The following is a 9,717-nucleotide window of genomic DNA, read 5'->3' on the forward strand; positions in this document are numbered from 1 at the left end:
GAATGCTCACTGGATGACTTTTTCTCCAAATCGTTAGTCTGCAAATATTTTTTGTACAGTACTAAAAAAAATATTTTCAAATGAACTTGGCTATACCGATATGTGGTATACAAAGCGTTTTCCTGATTCTGTACACATCTTTGGAACTTGTACAACTTTGATAACAATGAAAGAGGACAGTTTGCATATATGGCAAACTCTTTGTCTGCAATCAACGAATTCCCTGTGCTGGGGTTTTGATGCGCAAATTAATGAGGGTTTTGTTCGTATTGTGTCGGATTGAAACTCATTAGACGGGTGGCGCGCCGTATGAAGGAATAATGTCACTTACACTGCAGAGAGATAACAATAGCATATGACCTAATTAATTACTACCTCATCTTCATTAAAGTTTAACGAGTCTGTATGGCTGCATCGCAATCCTGGATAGCCTTATGCGCATTGACTATGTTTTGATTCCAATATCGGGGCTAAAGAGAAACCATTTATGTTCGTTCGCTTGTGTAACTGAACAGTCTAACATTACTTCTGTTAAATCCAGCTTGGATGTAGCTTCAGGTTTGTTGTACTGTATAACAACCTTCTTCTACTACTACAATGTAGTATATGATAGTTTAGAATCATATATGCAAAAAGATTGATTTTGTGTTGACGTTCAAATGTTCTTTTACAGAAATGATTTAGTCAAACTTATAAAATCCTTCAGGAGTAAGCCATTACCACACAACCCCCTAATCCACCCCCCCCCTTAAAATAAAAAAATAAAATAAACATACAAATTCAAAAACAAAAACGAACAAAATTCGAATTAAAAAAACCCACCAATATGCCTGTTTTCTTACATTTGTCTTTTTCTCTTTTGAGATTACTGTCATTTTCTTTTTAACGCATTATAAATACAACTGATAATTAAATACGTTAATGGCCGCCTTGTAACAGTATTTATTTTTTGAGAAAAAAGAATTGTTGATAAAGAAAAATCTTTATAAAATGGAAATCTTGCAAACATGTATAGCGGAAAACAGAAGGCCTGCAATGGGTTACTATTATATGTGATTGATTATGTTCCTGTAAACTGTAAATGGTCTTTCAGATCTCTCTCTCTTTCTTTCTCTCTCTCTCTCTCTCTCTCTCTCTCTCTCTCTCTCTCTCTCTCTCTCTCTCTCTCTCTCTCTCTCTCTCTCATACAGCAAGGGTTAATTCTTCGGCTGCAATTTGAAAAAATAACACCAGATCACGTGATATTGTGTATTGCCATTATTCGATGCCTGACTTTACGGCACTCTTGTATTCTCCGGTAAATCATGAATATTCATGAAGCCAAGTCCCGCAGAAAAAATACCCTGTAATATACACTTTTCAGCATCGTGATATATTCATAAAGAATAATAAACGTGCCAAAATGTGCCTCTTGTTCATATCACGTCGATTCGGAGCGGGTAACCGTCCGGGCCCGAGAGATATCCAGAAATCAATGGCGACATTCCCAGGATACACTGTAATCATGTCGGATTGTTTACGTAATTTGACTGGAAGAGGATATATTCTCCGGAGAAATATTATTTGCCCTCTTATCGGAGCACGGAACTTCCTAAGTACATCAATATATGCAAAATGGCATTTTATTTATTTATTTTTTCTATTCTTCCTTTGATAATACAGTGTACGTACAGCACACAACGAAACCAAACCATGCAAAGACATGTGATACAGTAGACTGTGTGTACAATACTAGAATCATGAAAACTATACATGTATACTCTAAAGGTTGACATGTCCAATGAAAAAAATGCTCTATTGGTAGCTGCGTGATAAGGGCTTTTAACTGCACAATAACGTGTCTAATACTGACTACTGTATGATAGACTGACCATGTTGTGACGACAGTATATATTGTATGATAGACTCACTAAGTTGTCTTGACTATTGTATGATAGACTCACTAAGTTGTAACGACTATTGTATGATAGACTCACTAAGTTGTCTTGTCTATTGTATGATAGACTCACTAAGTTGTTACGACTATTGTATGATAGACTCACTAAGTTGTCTTGACTATTGTATGATAGACTCACTAAGTTGTTACGACTATTGTATGATAGACTCACTAAGTTGTCTTGACTATTGTATGATAGACTCACTAAGTTGTAACGACTATTGTATGATAGACTCACTAAGTTGTCTTGTCTATTGTATGATAGACTCACTAAGTTGTTACGACTATTGCATGATAGACTCACTAAGTTGTAACGACTATTGTATGATAGACTCACTAAGTTGTCTTGACTATTGTATGATAGACTCACTAAGTTGTTACGACTATTGCATGATAGACTCACTAAGTTGTCTTGACTATTGTATGATAGACTCACTAAGTTGTTACGACTATTGCATGATAGACTCACTAAGTTGTCTTGACTATTGTATGATAGACTCACTAAGTTGTTACGACTATTGCATGATAGACTCACTAAGTTGTCTTGACTATTGTATGATAGACTCACTAAGTTGTAACGACTATTGCATGATAGACTCACGAAATCGCCTTAACTAATGTATGCATAATAGACTTACCAAGTTTGCATCACTATTGTGTGATAAACTTACCTGAAAAAGTTGCCTAATGCATCTTAAACTGTTGACACTCTACCTTATTAACTATAGATTAGGTTTAATGCACAGTTCAGTGTGTTTTGCCTTATCAGTTGTCCTGGTTGACTGCTTATTGCATGCATAGTTGATTGATGAAGAGTCCAAGTTCAATGATTGTATAACTATGCTGAATTATAAAGTATCTATACTCTATAGCATCATACATGTATGCTGTCTAATTTACTGACTGTATAATCACTTTAGTGCATCTTTTATAGCAAGACGTATATTGTCTATGTGATATTTTTTACTGCAATTATTCCAGAAGGAAGACAGAAAACGGAATCAGTTTGTTCTTCAAAGTGTGCGATTAGAAATATAGATTTGTCATTCAGGGACTGGGTCTGGGGATTTGAATGAGACTTTTATTTCACAAAGGCAAGACTTACGAGATTTTCACAGAACAACAAAATGCAGAATTCGACGGTTACGCGAAAAAAAACAACCGTTGAAGGGACGAATAGAGACCTTTTCTGAGTTACATTACAACTCCTACTGTAGATTTATTCTCTTTATCTCTCATACAACATTTCGATATCTAAAATCTACAATCCAACACTCATAAGCTTGAAAGACCGACAATCGACGTAAATTATCTGTTGGACCTTTTACGACAGAATTAAAACTAGCAAGACCTATTTGCGACTATTTTTTGACATTTAACTACGCGTCGGCGCTTGTTTAGAACAATCGAGGACCATTGGAACACAGCCAATTAATTTTTTTTCTGAGTGATAGCATGGACTTCAATCCTGGAAACAGCCGTTGGTGCAAGCCTCGATATCAATGAATTGATTTAGTTTCCAGTTGCATCATAACGAAGCAATAAACAGCCGTAAAGCGTCGCCTTATTCCGCTTTTGTCTGGATTATAAAAAGTGACCACTGTTGTACGCGTTTACTTTTTGGCTTAATGGACAACTTAGAGAAAAAAATTGCCTCTATTCACACTTAAGATTATTATATATACTCCGTCACTGTTTGCACTGAGCGACATTCTGTTCCTAAATGGATGCCCAAAAAAAAGGATAGGAAAAAAATGAATTGCGTCAAATGTGACACGGTACGAAATAAAATGCCATAAATTGGAAGTGATGACACTGTGATTATCATGGCGATGGTCGATTTCTGGTTTTTTTCTTGTTCGCAGAATAACGATGTACACGCACTTCTGTTATCCAAAAATCTCTATTTAGCTACACCTCTTAGCTTCAATTTTAGTATTCAAAATCCAGATAAAGCTTTGTATAATGATTATTGCCATTTCATAACATTGTCACGTCGAAGTTACTAGGTGGGTGAAGGTATGCTATAAATTTTGTGTCGAGTTTTGCGAATTTTACTGTTATACGCATTTGCAACTTCTCGGGACTTTCCGACATACGGTAGTTAGGAAAAAACACCTCAAACATATTAACATCACCGAATGTTAGAATTTTTTACGAAATGAAGTCGCTTCCCACCAATTTCAGTGTCGGCTAGACAGCCTTATAGGTATATTTCAGAATACTAGTATATCATTGAACTTAATAAAGAATAACTAACATCTCATTAGATAATAACATGTTCTATATCCATATAAAGTTCCAAAAAAGGTGAGGGGATTGTCATGAAGGCTTACATAATGCACACGCTTGTTGAAAAAGTTGCGATTGTTGTTACATGTACATACGAGGCGGAATATAACCAATACTTTTAGCTTGTAAATCATCTTTAATTAACATTGCCATGGTATAAAAGACTAATGAGATGAGTAATAATTAATATATTTGAAAATGTTTGGACTAATCGTTAACAATACAATCATTTTTAAAGCGCTAAGCATAGCTCAGCGTTTTATTGTCGTTAGACTTTTATTTCCGGTGCATAGAATAACCGCCCCCTATGAGCAGAAGTTTACATCATTTAAACAGGAGCTAGTGCACATAACTGCACGGGCTATTGTAAATCTAATGTCCGGGCTATTGTGAATTTAATGGGGCTTACATACATCATTGCAGGGGCTGCAACGCAGTGAAGAGGAAATATAGTGCGTATACAGAAGATGAAATGTTATATACATATAACTGTTATATACATACAGAAGCTGGGTTAAAGCTTTTCAGAACTATCAGTACTTTGATTTATGAAGGTATGGTTTCCATTAACCAGTATATGACAATGAAGTCTGAAGCTCACATTTTAACCAATAACCGGTGTTTCCCTCATGTTAAAATATGCAGTTACGTGAACCCCTTCAGGCAAAGCTGGGATAAGTACAATTCATAGAGAGAAGAAGATAAAAGTGTCAAACTCTCTGACTAATGTTTCAGCTTCCGCACTTCTTTATGCACAAAGCATCCAGGTATATGTAAAGCACATGGCAAAGAGGACCCAACGTAGACTTTGAATCGTACAAATCAATATGGATCTTTTTAGAGATCAACATTTGAGGTAGATTACAGTCGGCTAACATGGGAATGATAAGCGTGAAATTGCTTAGGATGCAGCATTATCAAATTATAAATGTACTTTAAACACCTTCTCCATAGAATAATGCAATATTGATCCAGGTTCTGCCAGTAGAGAAAGGCTTTTTCTCGGTAGCGATAAAGAACTGCAAACGATTTCATGTCAAAACGCCATATAGCCCTGGAACTTTACGAGGGGGGAATAACGGCAAATTCAGAAATAAATGCATCCAAGAATCCATAGAATCCGTTTAGTGTCTTAATACGTTTAATAGCGACCTTTAGGAGTGCACAAATCTAAAATATCACTTTGAAGACACCAAAAAATATATTTCGTGTTAGTATTAGAAAAAAACCGAAATTGCTTAGGCGTTTATTAGCCCTAAAATAAATTTTGTTAAAATTGGATCGGCAGATGATTGCTGTTGGTAAGTTAAAAAAAATCACCGGATATTGATAGTGAATTAGTTGAGAATATATATCTATCTGTATCTTACACCACTCTTCCATAGACAGTGAGATCAAAGGAGTTTAAAAGGAAACATATTATCTCGTAAAGAGTAGGTCTCAATTTTGTCAATTAATAATTGATAGGAAAATTCCTTTATACTTTGATTGATGTGTGTATATAAGCAATGTTTTATAATAATTTACATGCAACTTTAATTTGATATCTGTTTTTTCAAGAATGATTTCCAGCGCAGGAGACCTTTCCATTTGTTAATGTTCACGCCTGAAGTACAAGGATTGTCTGAAGCTTCATTAAACTGAACTAGACGCATTATTTGATCAGAGTCGATATCAAGATTGACCCTTAATGAAAATCGATCACAGAATGACCGATCGGGAGCAGACGATGATATAGGCTCGGCCTGAGAACAATGGCACGAGACTCCTACTGATGACGTAGAGACGTTTGAAATCATCAGAGAAGCAGACGATGTTCGTCTTAGTAATTACAGCCTTAAATAACTGCTTATGGAACTATTACATAATCGATAACTAGTTGAGAATAGCAGTCGTAATTGTGTTTATTCTCAAAACAATACAGGGACAGCGAGATTGCATTAGACGACCACTAACAACTCGAAATCAGACCAATCCGTTACTGAACTTAAACGCCCTGATCCGCTCAATAAGAATTCATCAAATCCGCTTTTGTCCAAGAATTGTTTAAAGATATTTTAAATGGAACTAAAATGTTATGAAAAATAGAAAAAATCATATGCTTTAATTCTATTTGAAAAAAAAAATCAATTTTAAATAAATACCGACCCATTACCAATGCTTTGTCACGGGATGTCAATATTTCTGCTCTGATTAATGAAGTGTGTACATAGAAAGCAGAGAATAAAATGGGACGATAACAGAAGAGGACCCGCATCCAGCCTAGTAGTGACACCATTAAACAGCAGTGGTATTTGCGTTTTATTGCAAAAATATTGAATAGGAGAAGGTTAAAAATCTCCCTCTCCCCCCCCTCTCTACGACAGAGATGTAATGGTTCAATCCATATGATTGCCGGAAGAACAACGTTTACATAATTGTCACTCTATCCAAATGCCAGTCACCTCCAGGGGACCATTATTAAGTTTTCACAGACAAATGCAAATTTTATGTGTCGCGTAAAATCAAATCTCTTTGTTTTATACGCACATTGAAGCTCAGATTTCAATCCTTTCTAGAGATCATTTTAACAGTATATAAGCATGAAAACCTGTCGAGAAACTTGAAGTCAGAGCAAAAGCAATTTTTATAAATAGAAAATCATTAAAATTTCCCACAATAAACAATTAAATTCAAAGGATACCTTTTGTATTGTGTGACAAAGGTACATTCGTTTTATATAACAGTTTTTGCAAACCGCAAAAGTATAACATTACTTAGCCCCCCCCCCGGGTACAAGTAAGGACTATATGGGAGGGTTGAACTTTATTCAGCATTCAGAGATATTTACCTAATCCTCTGCTGTTCCTCCTGCTGCATGGTCTTGGCCCGGCCAATGACGGACCGGATGGTCCGGATTTCATCCTCTGATAGATGACTAAGATCCGGTTCCGGTGGCTCTGATGGAGACGGAAGTCTCGTGGAGGAAACGGAGGACCGTCTTTTGGACCCAATGGAGTAGACGGACTGCCATTCCGAGGAGGGGGAGACGGGGGTCGTGGCCTCTGAGGGGATACTGCTGGTGTCATTCCCCATCACACAAAATAATAACTTCTCCCTACCGCGTGACAGGAAGTGTAACAAGCCTTTGGCTCCACTGACATTGTAAAGGATGTATGCAAATAGAAACCACACAAATCCGACAAACACAGACTGGTTGATACATAGTGCTGTAATCGACAGAATCCAGGATTGTACACGATATATCCATGTTAAGTAGAATTGGCTGGCTGCGACATTGAAAACGAAAACATACGCTAGTACCATTGATTCCACGAATTCCGTTCTAAATAAGTCCCCTGATTATCTGTCGTACATCTTTTAGAAAGCCTGATCTCCCCATATTGACCGGGAAAAGAATCTTCCCGGCTCCCAAACCCGTGTATTGATTTTACTTGGCGAATTTCAATAATTTTCTTCCTTTTCCTCTTCTTTGGCGATCGTATAACACGGTAGAATGTCTTCGACTTTCGTGCATCGAGGCTCGGCCGTCAAATCCCATTTGCCATTTGATGTTGTCTTCGCACAACCTGGTCAGAATACGACTATCCTTGATTCGCGGAGAAAAAAAATTCTATCGGAAGGCGGACCACATGGTATAATTCACTATAAAGAAGGTGTCCTTATAACACATGGGCTATAGCTTTTTCTTTACTAATACCAATATGCGCTAATAAAAATGGAATTGCATTGATAAACTGTATCTTAAACGCTATGTTTACACGGTCTGTATATTAGAATGCTATTGTCGGAGAATTTAGCTATTGATCCTCGCCGCCATTTGTAATTCAGAGATGGAAATTTATCGATTCCGCAGAAAATGCTTCTACACGCGAGCTGACATGCGCGAACTATCGCTTCTTTGGGGAAACACGTGGTAGAACTTCCGAGGTATTGAGCAATCTGTTAACATATGATTTATTCATTAATTAGCATGTACAGAATAGCTCTCCTTTTACGTCTTTTGTCATAATCTGTATAGTTTTTTTAAGGATGCAAGTGAAGAGAAAATGAGAAAGATGAGTTGCTTAGCAGACTTATATCAATGGAGCCGCTCTGTCTACCCAAGAGAGAAATCGATCGGGTGCTATCCTACAGTGGGGCGATCGATCCCTTTATATAATATGCCACATTGAAATTCAATAAGTGGTCCATTCAACTGAAATCAAGAAGAGCCTAGATTGTTTTACAGTTATACACAAAGGGCGGATTTGATTCACAGTGAAGTAAACCTTATATACCTTTAGTATGTGCTGATATAAATTTTTAAAATACGGTTTTTTGTACATTTCTTATTGGAAACGATATTTCGAGTTTGCAATTCTCCGTTTCTGTAATTAATTCCATTCCTTCTTATAAACAAAAATACCAATAACCTTATAAGGTACATGTATAATTCATTTAGAGAAAATTCATCTTGTTTTTGTGGATTCTTTTTAAAGATTACCCACTGTTTAGTCTTGAAATCAAGGTGCTTGCGCCGACAGGTACATGTGTAACTTTCCTATATTCAATTATAAATTTTTTATATATCCCTATACCGATCAATTCATAGCTGTTTCATCAGTCGTACATGATGCTAAAACATTAAATAACGCTCTTACTGAATTGTAACATAACGACAAAAGAAATGATTTAAATTCCTGATCATGCAAAATCCCACCCCCTTGAAATAAATACGGAAAAAGGTCCATCCAACTCCGGGTCAACCAAGGTAAAGACGACACATTCTCATATGATGACGGATATATATTTTTATTGTTACCTTTTCAAAGATATAAACGATATTTTTAGAATTTACAAAAAAATTATAATTACTAATATGATAAACACTATGTTCTTTCAGTGTTTCGAAGTAAGAACACGTACATATTGTTACATAGCATCAAATGAATAAATCATCGATTTATTAAAACATTAAAACCGACTGTTGAACTGTCCACAGTTAGTGTGCTGATATTTAAATAGACTTCGATATAAATACTATAGATATGGTTAGAATTTACTTGGAGAATCTGTAACAATGTAAATTGTAAGGATATTGAAAATAGCTAGGCAATACACGCCCAACAACAGTTGAATAATCAATCAAAGAGGAATAACTCTAGCTCAAGGAACCTTAGTGGCCTTATAATTTCTTAAGATTTTTTTTCACTACATGACAGTTATGAAATTCTGTAAGTTTTTATTACAGACATTGAATTTCTAAAGGAAATTTTCTCAATTGAAATACTTAGACCGGATATGGATTTTTCTAGGAAATTTTAGTTCGATTCCTATCCAAATGCATTATCCTCTAAAAATAATTTGATTACAGTATTATCATTTTTCTATGGGATTTTATTTTTAATGGTAAATATTCCATGAACCTGCCATGTGAGATACATTCTATTCAAACAAAAATTGTTTTAAATGGTCTATGGTATAGTATATATAACAAGCATTCTGAG

General features: G+C 35.8%; 1 protein-coding gene across 13 annotated transcripts in view; it reads right to left on the reverse strand.

The window, feature by feature from the left end:
- LOC128158913 (protein piccolo-like) overlaps positions 1-8,062 on the reverse strand; it is a 32,952-nt gene extending 24,890 nt beyond the window's left edge. For 7 of the 13 annotated variants that reach the window (XR_008240063.1, XR_008240060.1, XR_008240062.1 and 4 more), the window contains exon 1: positions 7,059-8,061. Coding sequence is in view for 7 of the 13 variants with exons in the window: in XM_052821902.1 (XP_052677862.1) it covers positions 7,059-7,534 (476 nt within the window). In the remaining 6 variants the exon portion in view is untranslated. Of the gene's footprint in view, positions 1-7,058 lie in introns of all 13 variants that reach the window. The other 6 variants (XR_008240064.1, XR_008240059.1, XM_052821898.1 and 3 more) reach the window with 1 other exon arrangement.
- Positions 8,063-9,717: the final 1,655 nt, after the last annotated feature.

The sequence above is a fragment of the Crassostrea angulata genome, chromosome 8, assembly GCF_025612915.1.
Source record: "Crassostrea angulata isolate pt1a10 chromosome 8, ASM2561291v2, whole genome shotgun sequence".
Taxonomy (NCBI): Eukaryota; Metazoa; Mollusca; class Bivalvia; order Ostreida; family Ostreidae; genus Magallana; species Magallana angulata.